Here is an 18,971-nt window from a genome sequence, read left to right as displayed (position 1 = left end):
TTCACAAGTGCTCTGCTTCTCTATGTCACAGCCACTAATAAACAATAATACAGAGCCTCTGTAATCTACGTATATTCACAGCACTGATAAAGCAGGGAACTGATTCATTGGTCATAACCTGAAGTCTTCAATGTGTGGAAATTGCGGGGGTTACAGTGTATGATAATGCTGACCACAGAAGTGTACTGGCACAGACATGGGTAACAAAAATGAAGAGAGGAAGCACCCCTGAGCTTCAAATGTGACTTACAAGAACCAAGGCTGCAATTCCCCAAGTAATTGCCTCACCTGGGCAGCTGGGAGGATCTCAAGCATCATAAAAAGGATTATAACAAAAAACTGAACTGCCTTCTGAGATCCTTGTGACAAGACAAATTTAGCTGTGATAATACCTTCCTCATGAAAAATTTTAGGAACTTTCTCTGTGAGAATGTGCCCTCCGTCTTATAATGAGTGCTAATCAGAATTATTTGATAAGATTCTGTTTTACTGCCAACTAATCTACACTATATCTAGCCTATACCTATATTATTCAGTTACCACATTTACCAAAAAAAAAAAAAAATCACACTACAATATCATTTTTCTCCAGGTTGCCTAACCACAAACATTCCTATTTACAATATATAGAACACAATGTCTAGAAATAAAACGAAACATTTAACTCTCATCATTATTAACATAAAGCTTTAGAGTTCTAAGATACAGCACTGTAACTACAATAAGTTTAAAAAGAATTCTCTTAGCATGTTACCTGTTACCATCATTAGAATCCTGAATTAAAATTGAGCTTCCATTTCTGAGACCTTGTTCTCTGAATGTCTTCTTCAAGTCTTCCTTGGGAATGGTGGTCCAGCTCTCTTCACCTACAGACTCAGCACTGTTGACTAAGATGACTCCGTCTGGGATTGCACAGGCTGTGAATACACTACCTATTTCTGCATTAGATGGAAAGACATATGGAGAGTCTATCAACTGCTGACACTGCTCTTCTTCACTGCTTGTCGCCGGATGAAGAACATTTAAAAGCAGAGGTTCACAGTCACTACCAGCTGGAATCTGGATTCCGCCAACCTACAACAGTATCAAGTCAGCCATCAGTATAGCTCGTATTTGCCAAAATCAGGTCAACACAGTAATGCAGTAACGTAGACTCTTATAGAACAATTCCCTTTTTTTTTTCTTTTCAAGTGAAATGAAGTTTTCACAAATGTCTTTTAAGTATCAGAAGAACAGCTTTAGATTTTTGAAGCTTTTTCTTAGCCATCTTTTACTTTTTAGGAGAGAAATCTGAAGTGGAGACAGACACGTGAGTCCTCAGCAGTGGTAAATGTATGAGGTGGGCTGAGGACGTCCACTGAGTGGGTGAGATGCTCCTCACTGCTCTCTTGACTGTGCTCCCCTAAGTCGCCTCCAGCCCTAACAGTGTGACGAACCGCTCCTTCTGAATCCTCATCAAGAGTATGTACAGGGCTTCCCTGGTGGCGCAGTGGTTGACAGTCCGCCTGCCGATGCAGCAGACACAGGTTCGTGCCCCGGTCCGGGAAGATCCCACGTGCCGCAGAGCGGCTGGGCCCGTGAGCCATGGCCGCTGAGCCTGTGCGTCCGGAGCCTGTGCTCCGCAACGGGAGAGGCCACAACAGTGAGAGGCCCGTGCACCGCAAAAAAAAAAAAAAAAGAGTCTGTACAGACCCTCCTGCTCACCTATCTCAGCACAGTGACCCACACTACGTGCCTGAAGGATACAGACTGATCACTTATTTACCTTTGTGTCTAGCTTCTGACACACAGCCTGGCACCATGGAGGTGTTCTACAACTATCTCTTGAACATATAACCAACACTGATTGTACTTAAAATTTACTGGATATTTCAGCAGTTTTCTAATATGTAAGTGCCATCATATACGCTGAATAAAATTTTATCACAACAACTTAAAAAATATCCAAAACTCTCATGCACATTTCTTCTACACTTATTTACCTCCACCCCATTCCATACAAAGATGTCTTCCCCATCAGCAATTTCAATTTCACACAGTGTCAGGTGATCTCCTAGGAAGATGAGATTATCAGTGAAACCATTCTCATGATCATCAAAAAAAAATTTAACTAAAGCAACAGCCTAGACACAAACATTTGTTTGAAAAGAAGCATTCTCACTGAGGAAAACTAAGAGAAAGGGAGTAATTATGTTTGTTATATTGATATTATTTTTATCTTTATCCTTCCATCACACTCTTTAGCCTTTTTTTTTTTTTTTTCTCTGTTTTCATTTTATGTAAGCATTTCCCCCATAAGATTTGTGGGCATGAGAGCAGGAAAAAAAAAAAGTTAATATAAAAGGTCAACTGTACTTGACACTGTGAACATGGGGAAGGCTTACACATCAAACGGTCCTCACTCACCCACTAATGAGCTGTATGACCTTGTGGACTTCAAGCCTCTACGCTTCAGTTTTCTCGTTTATGAAATGGGGATAAAAGAATTTTGTGAAAATCAAATTAGATAATTTACACAAAACACTTATCTCAGTATTTGGCACCATGAAGTCCAAGACAACTGTTACTGCTGCTACTGCTATTACTGTTTTGTTGTTATTTAAAGGAAGTACTTTTAAGCTCCTGAAGTACTTTTGTTTTAGCTACAAAGTCTGAAGCTGAGATTGGATTAAAAAAACAAGCCAGAGACTTCCGGGAAGATGGCGGAAGAGTAAGACGCGGAGATCACGTTCCTCCCCACAGATACACCAGAAATACATCTACGCGTGGAACAACTCCTACAGAGCATCTACTGAACGCTGGCAGAAGACCTCAGACCTCCCAAAAGGCAAGAAACCCCCCACGTACCTGGGTAGGGCAAAAGAAAAAACTAAACAGAGACAAAGGATAGGGACGGGTCCTGCACCAGCGGCAGAGAGCTGTGAAGGAGGAAAAGTGTCCACACACTAGGAAGCCCCTTCGCGGGTGGAGACTTCGGGAGGCGGAGTGGGGGAGCTTGGGAGCCGCGGAAGAGAGCACAGCAACAGGGGTGCGGAGGGCAAAGCGGACAGATTCCAGCGCAGAGGATCGGGCCGACCGGAACTTGCCAGCCGAGAGGCTTGTCTGCTCGCCCGCCGGGGCGGGCGGGACTGGGAGCTGAGGCTCCGGCTTTTGTCGGAGCGCCGGGAGAGGACTGAGGTTGGCGGCGTAAACACAGCCTGCGGGGCGTTGGTGCACCGCGGCTGGCCGGGAGAGAGTCCGGGGAGAAGTCTGGAACTGCCGAAGAGGCAAGAGACTTTTACGTCCCTCTTTGTTTCCTGGTGCACGAGGAGAGGGGATTAAGAACGCTGCTTGAGAGAGCTCCAGGGACGGGCGCGAGCCGCGGCTAGGGGTGCGGAGCCCAGAGACGGACGTGAGACGCTAGGGCCGCTGCTGCCGCCACCGGGAGGCCTGTGTGCGAACACAGGTCACTGGCCACGCGCCCTTCCGGGGAGCCTGTGCAGCCCGCCACTGCCGGGGTCCCGGGATCCAGGGACAACTCCCCCGGGAGAACGCACAGGCACGCCTCAGGCTGCAACGTCTCGCCGGCCTCTGCCGCCGCAGGCCCGCCCCGCACTCCGTACCCCTCCCTACCCCCGGGCCTGAGTGAGCCAGAGCCTCCGAATCAGCAGCTCCTTTAACCCCGTCCTGTCTGAGCAAAGAACAGACGCCCTCCGGCGACCTACACGCACAGGCGGGGCTAAATCCAAAGCTGAGCCCCTGGGAGCTGTGAGAACAAAGAAGAGAAAGGGAAATCTCTCCCAGCAGCCTCAGAAGCAGCGGATTAAAGCTCCACAATCAACTTGATATACCCTGCATCTGTGGAATACCTGAATAGACAACCAATCATCCCAAATTGAGGAGCCCTGTGGATGAAAGGCTCTTGGGGCTGCAGCCAGGAGTCAGTGCTGTGCCTCTGAGGTGGGAGAGCCAACTTCAGGACACTGATCCACAAGAGACCTCCCAGCTGCACATAATATCAAACAGCAAAAATTTCCGAGAGATCTCCATCTCAACGCCAGCACCCAGCTTCACTCAACGACCAGCAAGCTACAGTGCTGGACATCCTATGCCAAACAACTAGCAAGACAGGAACACAACCCCACCCATTAGCAGAGAGGCAGCCCAAAATCATAATAAGTCTACAGACACCCCAAAACACACCACCAGACGTGGACCTGCACACCAGAAAGACAAGATCTAGCCTCATCCACCAGAACACAGGCACTAGTACCCTCCACCAGGAAGCCTACACAACCCACTGAACCAACCTTAGCCACTGGGGACAGACACAAAAAACAACAGGAACTACGAACCTTCAGCCTGCAAAAAAGGAGACCCCAAACACAGTAAGATAAGCAAAATGAAAAGACAGAAAAACACACCGCAGATGAAGGAGCAAGATAAAAACCCATCAGACCTAACAAATGAAGAGGAAATAGGCAGTCTACCTGAAAAAGAATTCAGAATAATGATAGTAAGGTTGATCCGAAATCTTGGAGATAGAATGGACAATAGAATGGACAAAATGCAAGAATCAGTTAACAAGGACCTAGAAGAACTAAAGATGAAACAAGCAACGATGAACAACACAATAAATGAAATTAAAAATACTCTAGATGGGATCAATAGCAGAATAACTGAGGCAGAAGAATGGATAAGTGACCTGGAAGATAAAATAGTGGAAATAACTACTGCAGAGCAGAATAAAGAAAAAAGAATGAAAAGAACTGAGGACAAGTTTCAGAGACCTCTGGGACAACATTAAACACACCAACATTTGAATTATAGGGGTTCCAGAAGAAGAAGAGAAAAAGAAAGGGACTGAGAAAGTATTTGAAGAGATTATAGTTGAAAACTTCCCTAATATGGGAAAGGAAATAGTTAATCAAGTCCAGGAAGCACAGAGAGTCCCATACAGGATAAATCAAAGGAGAAATACGCCAAGACACATTAATCAAACTGTCAAAAATTAAATACAAAGAAAACATATTAAAAGCAGCAAGGGAAAAACAATAAATAACACACAAGGGAATCCCCATAAGGTTAACAGCTGATCCTTCAGCAGAAACTCTGCAAGCCAGAAGGGAGTGGCAGGACATATTGAAAGTGTTGAAGGAGAAAAACCTGCAACCAAGATTACTCTACCCAGCAAGGATCTCATTCAGATTTGATGGAGAAATTAAAACCTTTAGAGACAAGCAAAAGCTGAGAGAGTTCAGCACCACCAAACCAGCTCTACAACAACTGCTAAAGGAACTTCTCTAGGCAAGAAACACAAAAGAAGGAAAAGACCTACAATAACAAACCCAAAACAATTGAGAAAATGGGAATGGGAACACACATATCGATAATTACCTTAAATGTAAATGGACTAAATGCTCCCACCAAAAGACACAGATTGGCTGAATGGATACAAAAACAAGACCCATATATTTGCTGTCTACAAGAGACCCACTTCAGACCCAGAGACACATACAGACTGAAAGTAAGGGGATGGAAAAAGGTATTTCATGCAAATGGAAACCAAAAGAAAGCTGGAGTAGCAATTCTCATATCAGACAAAATAGACTTTAAAACAAAGACTATTAGAAGAGACAAAGAAGGACACTACATAATGATCAAGGGATCTATCGAAGAGGAAGATATAACAATTGTAAATATTTATGCACCCAACATAGGTGCACCTCAATACATAAGGCAAATACTGACAACCATAAAAAGGGAAATCGACAGTAACACATTCATAGTAGGGGACTTTAACACCCCACTTTCACCAATGGACAGATCATCCAAAATGAAAATAAATAAGGAAACACAAGCTTTAAATGATACATTAAATGAGATGGAGTTAATTGATATTTATAGGACATTCCATCCAAAAACAACAGAATACACATTTTTCTCAAGTGCTCATGGAACATTCTCCAGGATAGATCATATCTTGGGTCACAAATCAAGCCTTGGTAAATTTAAGAAAATTGAAATTGTATCAAGTATCTTTTCCGACCACAACGCTATGAGACTCGATATCAATCACAGGAGAAGATCTGTAAAAAATACAAACACATGGAGGCTAAACAATACACTACTTAATAACGAAGTGATCACTGAAGAAATCAAAGAGGAAATCAAAAAATACCTAGAAACAAATGACAATGGAGACACGACGACTCAAAATCTATGGGATGCAGCAAAAGCAGTTCTAAGAGGGAAGTTTATAGCAATACAATCTTACCTTAAGAAACAGGAAACATCTCGAATAAACAACCTAACCTTGCACCTAAAGCAATTAGAGAAAGAAGAACAAAAAAACCCCAAAGTTAGCAGGAGGAAAGAAATCATAAAAATCAGATCAGAAATAAATGAAAAAGAAATGAAGGAAACGATAGCAAAGATCAATAAAACTAAAAGCTGGTTTTTTGAAAGGATAAACAAAATTGATAAACCATTAGCCAGACTCATCAAGAAAAAAAGGGAGAAGACTCAAATCAATAGAATTAGAAATGAAAAAGGAGAAGTAACGACTGACACTGCAGAAATACAAAAGATCATGAGAGATTACTACAAGCAACTCTATGCCAATAAAATGGACAACCTGGAAGAAATGGACAAATTCTTAGAAAGGCACAACCTGCCAAGACTGAATCAGGAAGAAATAGAAAATATGAACAGACCAATCACAAGCACTGAAATTGAAACTGTGATTAAAAATCTTCCAACAAGCAAAAGCCCAGGACCGGATGGCTTCACAGGCAAATTCTATCAAACATTTAGAGAAGAGCTATCACCTATCCTTCTCAGACTCTTCCAAAATATAGCAGAGGGAGGAACACTCCCCAACTCATTCTACGAGGCCACCATCACCCTGATACCAAAACCAGACAAGGATGTCACAAAGAAAGAAGACTACAGGCCAATATCACTGATGAACATAGATGCAAAGATCCTCAACAAAATACTAGCAAACAGAATCCAACAGCACATTAAACGGATCATACACCATGATCAAGTGGGGTTTATTCCAGGAATGCAAGGATTCTTCAATATACGCAAATCAATCAACGTGATACACCATATTAACAAATTGAAGGAGAAAAACCATATGATCATCTCAACAGATGCAGAGAAAGCTTTTGACAAAATTCAACACCCATTTATGATAAAAACCCTGCAGAAAGTAGGCATAGAGGGAACTTTCCTCAACATAATAAAGGCCATATATGACAAACCCACAGCCAACATCGTCCTCAATGGTGAAAAACTGAAAGCATTTCCACTAAGATCAGGAACAAGACAAGGTTGCCCACTCTCACCACTCTTATTCAACATAGTTTTGGAAGTTTTAGCCACAGCAATCAGAGAAGAAAAGGAAATAAAAGGAATCCAAATCGGAAAAGAAGAAGTAAAGCTGTCACTGTTTGCAGATGACATGATACTATACATACAGAACCCTAAAGATGCTACCAGAAAACTACTAGAGCTAATCAATGAATTTGGTAAAGTAGCAGGATACAAAATTAATGCACAGAAATCTCTGGCATTCCTATACACTAAGGATGAAAAATCTGAAAGTGAAATCAAGAAAACACTCCCATTTACCATTGCAACAAAAAGAATAAAATACCTAGGAATAAACCTACCTAAGGAGACAAAAGACCTGTATGCAGAAAATTATAAGACACTGATGAAAGAAATTAAAAATGATACAAATAGATGGAGAGATATACCATGTTCTTGGATTGGAAGAATCAACATTGTGAAAATGACTCTACTACCCAAAGCAATCTACAGATTCAATGCAATCCCTATGAAACTACCACTGGCATTTTTCACAGAACTAGAACAAAAAATCTCACAATTTGTATGGAAACACAAAAGACCCCGAATAGCCAAAGCAATTTTGAGAACGAAAAATGGAGCTGGAGGAATCAGGCTCCCTGACTTCAGACTATACTACAAAGCTACAGTAATCAAGACAGTATGGTACTGGCACAAAAACAGAAATATAGATCAATAGAACAGGATAGAAAGCCCAGAGATAAACCCACGCACATATGGTCACCTTATCTTTGACAAAGGAGGCAGGAATGTACAGTGGAGAAAGGACAGCCTCTTCAATAAGTGGTGCTGGGAAAACTGGACAGCTACATGTAAAAGTATGAGATTAGATCACTCCCTAACACCATACACAAAAATAAGCTCAAAATGGATTAAAGACCTAAATGTAAGGCCAGAAACTATCAAACTCTTAAGAGGAAAACATAGGCAGAACACTCTATGACATAAATCACAGCAAGATCCTTTTTGACCCACCTCCTAGAGAAATGGAAATAAAAACAAAAGTAAACAAATGGGACCTAATGAAACTTAAAAGCTTTTGCGCAGCTAAGGAAACCATAAAGAAGACCAAAAGACAACCCTCAGAATGGGAGAAAATATTTGCAAATGAAGCAACTGACAAAGGATTAATCTCCAAAATTTATAAGCAGCTCATGCAGCTTAATAACAAAAGAACAAACAACCCAATCCAAAAATGGGCAGAAGACCTAAATAGACATTTCTCCAAAGAAGATATACAGAGTGCCAACAAACACATGAAAGAATGCTCAACATCACTAATCATTAGAGAAATGCAAATCAAAACTACAATGAGATATCATCTCACACCAGTCAGAATGGCCATCATCAAAAAATCTAGAAACAATAAATGCTGGAGAGGGTGTGGAGAAAAGAGAACCCTCTTACACTGTTGGTGGGAATGTAAATTGATACAGCCACTGTGGAGAACAGTATGGAGGTTCCTTAAAAAGCTACAAATAGAACTACCATATGACCCAGCAATCCCACTACTGGGCATATACCCTGAGAAAACCATAATTCAAAAAGAGTCATGTACCAAAATGTTCATTGCAGCTCTATTTACAATAGCCCAGAGATGGAAACAACCTAAGTGTCCATCATCGGATGAATGGATAAAGAAGATGTGGCACATATATACAATGGAATATTACTCAGCCATAAAAAGAGACGAAATTGAGCTATTTGTAATGAGGTGGATAGACCTAGAGTCTGTCATACAGAGTGAAGTAAGTCAGAAAGAGAGAGACAAATATCGTATGCTAACACATATATATGGAATTTAAGAAAAAAAAAAATGTCATGAAAAACCTAGGGGTGAAACAGGAATAAAGACACAGACTTACTAGAGAATGGACTTGAGGCTATGGGGAGGGGGAAGGGTAAACGGTGACAAAGCAATAAAGAGGCATGGACATGTATACACTACCAAACGTAAGGTAGACAGCTAGTGGGAAGCAGCCGCATAGCACAGGGAGATCAGCTCGGTGCTGTGTGACCGCCTGGAGGGGTGGGATAGGGAGGGTGGGAGGGAGGGTGACGCAAGCGGGAAGAGATATGGGAACATATGTATATATATAACTGATTCATTTTGTTGTGAAGCTGAAACTAACATACCATTGTAAAGCAATTATGCTCCAATAAAGATGTTTAAAAAAAAAAAAAAAAAAACAAGCCATATTTAACAAGATTTAAATGGTTTCAAACCATTTTGCTCAGAAGTCTGGGGTAATATAAAAAAATTTCCAAAGTCTTTAAGAAAAAATTTCTTTAGGTAGAGAAGTAGCCTTAATTTCAGAAAATACAAAACATTTCCATGTTAGCAAAATTTCACACATTACATATATTGGATACATTATAATCTAAATAAATAGTTTTATTAAATATGAAAAACTAAATATATTATTTGTTAAAACCAATGTGATGAGAACCTGCATAGCTAAGAAAAGTAGTATGTAGGGGAAAGACTGGCCAAGAGCAGAAAGTCTCAGACGAGCCCCACAAAACGTACAGATGAGCCCCACAAAATGTACATATACACAATAAGTTGCTGTGTTTTAACATTTCTCTTACCATCAAGTGTCTGGTAAACATGAAGTCCTGCTGGTACAAACTTTGCAACACTAAGAACCATATCTCCTTCCCAAAATTCTAACAGCTGCAGAATATGAATGAAAGAAAAGAGAACGATGAAAAATCACACATAGATCACTTTTCCAGGTTAAGTAAGAAGAGCACTGTGCCAATTTACTTATGTAGCTGACACAGGGAACAAGAAAATGAACACGACAATCCCCATCCTGCACCAAAAATGAGGAAAGTAGACATGTTTCAATGTTAAATCAGTCAAAGCCAAAGATGGTTAATCTCACATCCATTAGTGACTGAAGAACCCTGACATACACAAAGAGCACAATGACCATCTAAACAACAACCATTTCTACTTAATTTACGGGAAGATCACTTTTATCAGAAGGCAAAATGATCAGTGTGCCAGCCCAGGAATCCTGGTCCAAAAGAGCAAAAATGACGTGTTTAATCAGTACTGTTCAGGGAAGAGCAGCACACACGAATACTCTTGTTTCTTGAAAGGAATGTCTCCCACTGTAAATTTAAAAAGTAGCATTACCAGTTTATTTAATAGATTACCAGGGATTTGTTTTTTAAGTTTCTAGCTCCAAGACTCGGGGGACTGTGGTAACCTCACCAAAACAATGTCACCAATAAAGGTCAGTCCTATTTAGTCCCTCTCCACAATATCACAAGATAGTTCTCTTAAAAAGAAATTTCATACTTACACATGATTACTTAACTGTCAGTCTCTCTGCCTCTTGCCAGTGGCTTAATTCTAAGATTTGCCACTGGCAGAGATGTGCACTTAAACCATCAAAAAGCAGACTGGCATGAAATCTAAACCTTGTAAAGGTGACCAAGGTCTTTTCCACTTGAAACGTTACCCTAGGCAGGGTCAAATCTCCAAGTCCACCTATATCATCACTGCCAGGATTGGCTCAGAAATAAACTTTTAGTGGAAAAGTTCAGAAGTACTAGATAATTTTAGAAATCTTGATCCTGATCCAACATTTAAATATTCAAATCAACTAAAGTTAAAGAAGAAATTGGCCTGCTTTTCTCTGTACAAGAGGAAAATCAAAAGAAAGCTAATAATTTTGGTAAATGATACAGTTTTTCAGAAAATTCACTTAATTCTGGGGTGGGGGGGAAGCTTACATTTTCTATTTCCCTTTTCCTCTATCAGGAAGTAGTGTGGAGTGAAGTATAATTAAGGGGAAAGAAAGAGTAGGGAGACCAGGGCTGGAGTCCTAGTTCTACTGCTAACTAGATGTCTGACCCTGGGCAAGCCATTAGATCTCTTTAAATCACAATTTCCTCATCTTTAAAATGGGGTTATCTTGCCCTCATGAGGTTAAAGAATCAAATGATAGAATTTATATGAAAACATTTTAAGTAAAATAAAGAGCACTGTTGTCGTCGTCGTTAAAACACGACGGGATAAATAATTTAGAGACAATGATTACAACGATGTTTGCTTTTACTATAGACCAGTAGACATTTTCCTTCACTTAGGAATCTTATTAATAAATGTTATTCTACACTGAAAGGTAGAAAAGTTAGTTGCTTTTATTTGTTTAGTAGCTCTTGGTTTTAGGCAACATAATTATCTATCTTTTTACTCCTTTTAAAAGACAATTCTCTTTCATTTATTTTTCCCAGAAGAGACAACCTTATACTCTTTCTCTCCCCCAGATTAAATATACCAGGCTTGATTCTCCCCTGAAAACCTGCTGGCAGGACTCTTGAGTCTTGATTGTGCAGAAAAGCCTCTCTAAGAGACTTACAAGTGAGGGGAGAACATGTGGACCATCCCTCTATGGAAGTGGTAGATGTAGGATTTTCCTAAGCAGCTGTGAAAAATAAATAGTTGTATCCTAAACAGGAGTTTGAAAAGGAGAATCCAGCTTAAGACAGACCTGAATGTCTATTAAGAGTAAGTGAGGCTAAATTACCTGAAATATTGATTGTCGAAGATCTCCTAAAGTTTTTCTTTTATCAAAGGTCAAATCCCACATGCTTTCTGTTTGAGAGACTACTGGGTGCAGAGCCCCATTGAAGAAATGATAATAAGGGCCGAGGTGGAGATGCAATTCAAAATTATTGTTTGTAGAATCACATTCTGCCCTTTAAAGAGGCATAAAAAATACATAAATGTCATGTTTTTACAGCAGATACTGTTTCATCTCAAACCAAAAATATTTGATTTACAATATAAAGAAGTTCTCCACTCCACCTAAGTAATTATAATTAACATCCTTTTCTTCCATGCTCCAAAATAACTCAGTTTAGTTTCTCAATAGCTCTGCCACGGTGAATTCCAAGGAAGATGGTTTTAATGCACACTGTGCAGTGTTACTCTGAACAAATACTGACACTTGAACTCGTCCAATACTGAGATTATAATTATGAACAAAATGCTGGAAACACGTTCCTATAACTGTGGTAAGTGCTAGATTTACAACTTCTATTTTCTCCTTGCTTCAACTAGACCCCACAGACTCTCCTATAAACTATTTGAAGTCAGCCTCATGATCCCTGGAGTCTGCTCTCTCCAAGTCAAATGGCCTCAGCAGCAGCCGGGCGCTTGCTACACTTTTCTGAACCCATTCAGCTGCTGTGAAGCACGGCACCAAAAACACTTCAGGCAGCCCCACCAACGGAGAGTTGGATGAAACTATAGCCACCATTCAGGTACCTCAGGCACAATTCTGTGAATGTGGTCAAAGACAGCATGAGCTTTTCCATGACCACATTTAAAAGCTTAGTGCTCGCTGACTAAAACCCCACAGGCTGTTTTTGTTTTTAATACCAACTGCTAATCCACATCACTCATGCAAGCTGGTTATCTTTCGCACTTAAGATATTCTACTCTGTTAAATTTTTATATTTTTAGTGTCTTGATTTTTGTTGAGATCTCCTCTGATCTTAATTTGCCATTCAATCTACCTATTTTTTTTTTCTCAGCTTCAAATCAATGATAAAAATGTTGAACACATCCCTGCTATGTAATCAGCCCCTCAGGTCCACAAGGAGACCATGGGAACATCCATTTCCCTAATCCAGTACCCCACCGACCCAGAGAGCAAAGAACCAGTTCTTCATGGTCCAAGGTTAGACCTCAAAAGAGAATGTTCAGATCATCAAGTTCTCACAAACCATCCCTTTAATAATCCATTGTAGGCTTTTGCCCAAGATTGACATTAAGCCAAACAGTCTGTAGACTCCACATTTCCTCCCATTTGCCCACCTCTGGTCTGATGTAACTACGGGCTAGTTCTTCACAAACCACTTACACATGAGGGCGAATTTTCACAATGGGCTCTGTGCCGAGGGAATAACCTGACAGGCCAGGACACAATTCGTTCAGCACAACTACGTGCTCACAGATTTCTCTAGTTTTCTTAGGCTTCAATCTCTACTTAGCGATGGCCATTTGTCATTACTTCATTCACTCTCACTGGGTAATTTCAAAGTAAAAGATACTCTCAGTATAAAAATTCAGCAGCTAATAAAAGGATACCGGCATTTAACAGTTGACTTTTTTTCCTCTTTAATTTTCATTACTGAATACTTAAGACCTAAGTTAGATCCTCGTTCCCCAGAAAAACTATTCAAACTCTAAAAGTAATTTAAAATTACCTTTTTATTTGTAGTTCAATGTTGGCTGCATCCATTTCATTCAGCAAATGACATGGAACCCTGTACCTTGGGTTAGCTCGAGCTGTGAACAAAATTTTCCATAAACTTGTGCTGACTACATAAAAACAGGCTGCTGAAGAGGTAGCACAGAAAACTAGAAAGGACCTCGCTGGGAGCTAGGAAAGCTTCTACTGCCTGTGTGAACATGAATTTTCTCTGGATCTCAGTTTTCCCATCTTCAAATTGAAAACATTAAAACATGTGAAAGGTAAACAGTTCTTTAAGCCAAGCTAGAGAATTCCATTTCTTCAACTCTTTCTAAATATACTTTTTAAAAAGAACACCTGCTGTTTTCTTCTTGATAACAAATGTAATAATTGGTCACTGTGAAAGTTCTGGAAATGATTTTTTTTTAATGTAAAATAAATAAATATTACCTATAATCCCACTCCTAGGGAATACTGCTAAAATGCGATCTATATACTTCTGGTCTTTTTTCTGTTCTACACAATGTGTCTACACACACACACACCACACCACACCACGCTTATTTAAAGCAACTGGGAGTATAGTCAACAAACATGTAAGTTGCTTTTTCATTTCATATGTTGTGAATATTTTTCCAAATCTTTAAATGATTGCATAGTAGCCCATTCTATAAATAGCATAATTAATCTAACCAATCCTTTTCTGGTAGACATTTAGGTGATTTTCTGTTAGTCATTACTATAAAATAACGGGGGTAGCAAACATCCTTGAACATAAATAGGTATACACAGTCCTGATTATTTCAAGACAAATTTGTGGAAGTATAATTATTGGTTTAAGGTTTTTAAGTACATACAACCATATTGGTTGTATTACTTTATATACATACCAAATACAGAGGTAGTGCCAACTGTTGAGAACCAGGTTAACAGAAATATCTGATTTGGTAAGAAAAAGGTTGTCATTCATTGCTGTTATGATTCATGTTTTTTGGTTATGGGCCAGATGGAATTTTTTTTTTTTTTTTGCAGTTTACTGGCTGTCCTTATTTCTTCTTTTGTACGTTAGTTATTTATATCCTTTTCCCAATTTACCACTGAGCACAATGGAATAAACGTAAGAGCACTCTACAGATAGGGGAAATAAATTTGTCGTATATTTTGCTGTTTTCCACTAGCTTGTCATTTGCCTTTTGGTATTACGTAATAAGGTTTACATCACTTTTCCTCAATTTTTTTTTCATTGCTTTTATGCTTAGAAAGGTCTTCTCTACCTTAAGATCAGAAAAATGTTTATATTTTATGCATTTGAAGGCTCCTTTTTTACATCAACATTAAAGGAACTATAATTTCATGCAAGTGATAAATATCATCACTTGATTGTACTAACTGCTCATTCAAGTGATTAGCAACTAACCAACTTCTCAGTTGTATTTATTAATTCATTTTCCCCCTATTTATCTGAAAAGCTACCTTTTCATGGATTAAAATCTTAAAAATACTTAGATCAACTCCTGGGCTTACTGCTCAATGGTCTGTCCAGCTCTTTGCACTAGCACTACACTGTCTTAACTGCTACAGCACCATAAATATGCTTATACTGACACAGTAAAGTTTCCTTGAGCAGTCCCTTCTTCAATTTTCATTAATTTATCTTCCCAGGTAAATTTTAGAATCATTTTGCCAAGTTCCATCCATTCATCCCCCAAAAAAGTCCATCAAGATTTTGGTTAGATCTTTATTCAAATCTTCAGCTAACTGGAAAACTGTCACTTAGTACATATTCCAATCATGTATACACTGAAGTTCAGTTCAGTGAAAAGGACAATACGTCATCTGAAGAAATTGATATATATTTCTGTAACTGTGAATTCAGCTCCCCAATATTTTTATCAGAACGATTACCATATTTTTTCCCCTCAGAAAAAAACAAAGCCCCTTCTGGTCAACAGAACAGTTATGTAATTGTTTCAGATCCAGAGAGTTAATTTCCTTTGATTCATCTGCAAATCGGTAACTGCTTTATTCTTATTCTTTACAAAAATGATCACTATGCTCAGTCTCTAAGAACAGTATCCTCATCTCTAATCATAGATATGTCTCAATCTAAAGAGCTTTCCCAGTTGCATAAATTTTGGGAAGTGATCAAATAAAGTCTTATAGACTGATTCATGTTAGTAGCTTCAATTCAAAAATTTATCACTGTGGGTCTCAGTGTTTAACCTCCACCATGGTATGAACTCTCTTAGAAGATTCAACAGAGGGCTTCAGAGATATTTCAATTGCTTAAAGACTTATCACCTTGAGGAAAAGGAAAAAAGAAAGGAAAATAAAAGAGAACACATGAAAATAAGACCAAGGCCACTTGCAACTCAAAGACAACACACGGCCAAACTGCAGAGAGAAGCCCGAGCAGAGGACAATCACGTCTGCCCACACAACAAGAAACATGATGTGATCCAAGAAAATGCAATTTTGAAAATCTAACTACAGCCTCATACTATTACAGGGGAAAAAACCCAGAAATATATAATCTTTATAAAAGGACAGAATGTTGAATTTTTTCTGGTATATTTCTTACAGTTAGCTTGAAAATATTTTAAAATGTTTCAAGAGTAAACCTTCTAAAAGGGTAAACTTTCAAATAACATTCAATGTTTATCTTCTAAAGTGATCGACTTAAACAAATAGGGACATTCATCCTTCCATACCTTCAGGGGGTCTCTGCAACTGGGACTTCCGATAAAACAACATGTAGGCACTTTCTTTACCCTGAAATTGCTGTTCAATATCCTCTTCCTTAATTGGCTGGACTTGGGAATCGTTTACATCAAACCAGTGGGGACAGGAGGGTCTATCATTTAATCCTGGGGGTTCTGAAGTAAGTGTCTTCAAAAGTTGTTGATCATTTCTTCGTGTATCAGACTCGGCCTGGAGAGAACAGTCCTTCAATAGACTAACTGTACTTTCATCTGAACTGAGCAGAAATATCTGAGAATGAAGCTGTAAAAACTATACAGAAAAAGAAAACAAACATTAGGTTAATGAAAAAAAATTTCATTGACATGATTACAAAATCTTTACCTTCCTTTCTGTGATTAGATATTTTAACGTCAACTTTTTGGCCTGGTCAGCTACGAGGGAAAAAAATTTCATTTGCGCCATAATAAAACATTTAATAAAACCCAGAGTGCTTTCTGTTAAATAGTCTAACAGTTATACCAAGGGAGAAAGCTGCCATGACACAATCTTAAAAATACTTTAATTATACCTGGTAATGCTGTTTTTAAAAAGTCTTTACTGAAAAAGATTAGATAGAACAAACACTTCTGAAATGTTTAAAGCAATCCAAACAGAGCACAAAACAAAGGCAATTATACAATGAAGTACCATAGAAGATAATTTCAAAACTAGTGACTCAGACAAACTGCTGGGATATAGTCACAATTATAAGCTTACATTAACTAAATTCAGTGTTGTCTGTCCCAGAGGCTGACAGGCTAGCTCAGGAAATCAGAACTGCAAGGCTGAAGTCATAATCTCAGAGACTATCATTTCTCAGGTTCCTCTACCTAAAGGATTACGAAGAAAAAAACCTTCTCTCCCCATTGCCTATCCCACCTCCCCATCCCCTACTCTACTCTTCTTTTATTCCCTAATCTCTATGTGGCTTTGTATCACCCCCTTTTCTCTCAGTACAAACTACTTTATGTAGAAAATCACTTGGGAGGTATATGTAACATTTGCTTAGATCATCAATCAACACGGAAAAGTGATTTTCTCATTTTTTCTTGGAAAGGAAGAATTTATGGTAACGTATACTCTCTAATCAGACAGAAGGGTATAGGGCATATGACCCAAAGGCATTATTGTTAACACTGTGTATAACAGATGGTAATATAGTTTTGTAGCTAATTTAAGTACAATAAAATAATAATTTGAAACCTCTGAGTAATGAATACTTTCTGTATAGCGAATCTTTTCTTTGTTTGATAGTTGAGGATTAACTCTTAAACTTCAAACTTCAGTGTAGTCTGGTTCCAGTAATGGCAGAGAACTTTTAATTGGACTAACCCCACTGATTAAAAATTATAAACTTTAGACAAAATAATGAAAACAATTGTTTGGAGAGTAAGCAAAAGCTGACCTAAAGTGGCGGGAACATAATCCTTCAAAAGGGAAACAAGCTAGGTGAGTTCTGCATTAACCCACCACTTCCCAGTTTGTAGCAGAACATGGTGGAAGAGAGTTCAAGCAAAGGGCAAGAGTCTTACTGGACTAAGGAAACAGAATTTGAGACTGCCACAGAGCCTAGAAAGTAAAAGAGAAAACCCCATAAAGGAGCCCAGATCTCTACCAAATCCTCCTCAAATCCTTGGCTGAGTCTTAAATGGTACATGGACAGCCTGAGACCCAAGGAACTGAGCAGAAAGCAACAGCTGGGAGATTTGAGATCTGAGTAGAGATTTTAGCGCCCTGCTGCTGGGTAGAAAGAGCATAGAGTTAAATAAACATGTTGTGAATGGATTAATAAGTTAAGATAGATTAGAAAAAAGAAAGAAAGAGCATGGAGTTGAAGTCCTGCCAAATTAGAGGCATATGACAAACACCTCAGGCTTTCCACTGAAATCCTAGAAGGGCCAGGTCTCAGGTCAGGGATTGGCAAACTTTTCTATAAAGGGCCAGACGGTAATATTTTAGGCTTTGTGGGCTAAGAGGCAAATTTGAGCACCTTTCTAAAGATAACTGTTTGAAAATATAAAGACAGTTCTTACCTGGGGGCTGTACAAAAAAGGCAGAAAGCCATAGTTTCCCCATGTTTGCTAACCTCTGCCTTAAGAGGGAGGACCATCCAGGCCCCAAGACTAACAGTTACTCCCTAGGACTAACAGCTAAATGCAACAGATCCACCCTACCAAAGCCCCAAATGAAGCTCCCACAGGATCAACATGATTCAAAGTTACTTAATGGCCTGTTAGAATATAATGAAAAGCCCTTTAGAAACAATAACACAGGACTTGCCTGGTGGTGCAGTGGTTAAGAATCAGCCTGCCAATGCAGGGGACATGGGTTCGAGCCCTGGTCCGGGAAGATCCCACATGCTGTGGAGCAACTGAGCCCGTGCGCCACAACTACTAAGCCTGCACTCTAGAGCCCATGAGCCACAGCTACTGAGCCCACGTGCCTAGAGCCCGTGCTCCACAACAAGAGAAGCCTCTGCAATAAGAAGCCTGTGCACCGCAACAAAGAATAGTCCCCACTCGCTGCAACTAGAGAAAGCCCACGCACAGCAACGAAGACCCAATGCAGCCAAAAATAATAAATATATAAACCTTCTAAAAAGCAGTAACATAATCCACAGCCTCTAAAACACATCACCCACAATGTCCA

The 18,971-nt window shown here is 39.4% G+C and overlaps 1 protein-coding gene across 16 annotated transcripts in view; it reads right to left on the bottom strand.

Annotated features, from left to right (window-relative positions):
* Window positions 1–18,971, bottom strand: part of USP40 (ubiquitin specific peptidase 40) — a 98,532-nt gene that overhangs the window by 47,364 nt on the left and 32,197 nt on the right. For all 16 annotated transcript variants that reach the window (XR_010944168.1, XR_010944169.1, XM_067740165.1 and 13 more), the window contains 6 exons: window positions 16,292–16,592; window positions 13,594–13,675; window positions 11,907–12,078; window positions 9,952–10,036; window positions 1,983–2,053; window positions 755–1,074 (listed from right to left, as the gene is read on the bottom strand). Coding sequence is in view for 14 of the 16 variants with exons in the window: in XM_067740165.1 (XP_067596266.1) it covers window positions 755–1,074; window positions 1,983–2,053; window positions 9,952–10,036; window positions 11,907–12,078; window positions 13,594–13,675; window positions 16,292–16,592 (1,031 nt within the window). In the remaining 2 variants the exon portion in view is untranslated. The remainder of the gene's footprint in view (window positions 1–754; window positions 1,075–1,982; window positions 2,054–9,951; window positions 10,037–11,906; window positions 12,079–13,593; window positions 13,676–16,291; window positions 16,593–18,971) is intronic.

The sequence above is a fragment of the Pseudorca crassidens genome, chromosome 6 (genome assembly GCF_039906515.1).
Source record: "Pseudorca crassidens isolate mPseCra1 chromosome 6, mPseCra1.hap1, whole genome shotgun sequence".
Taxonomy (NCBI): domain Eukaryota; kingdom Metazoa; phylum Chordata; class Mammalia; order Artiodactyla; family Delphinidae; genus Pseudorca; species Pseudorca crassidens.
This window is presented reverse-complemented; position numbering and strand designations above follow the sequence as displayed.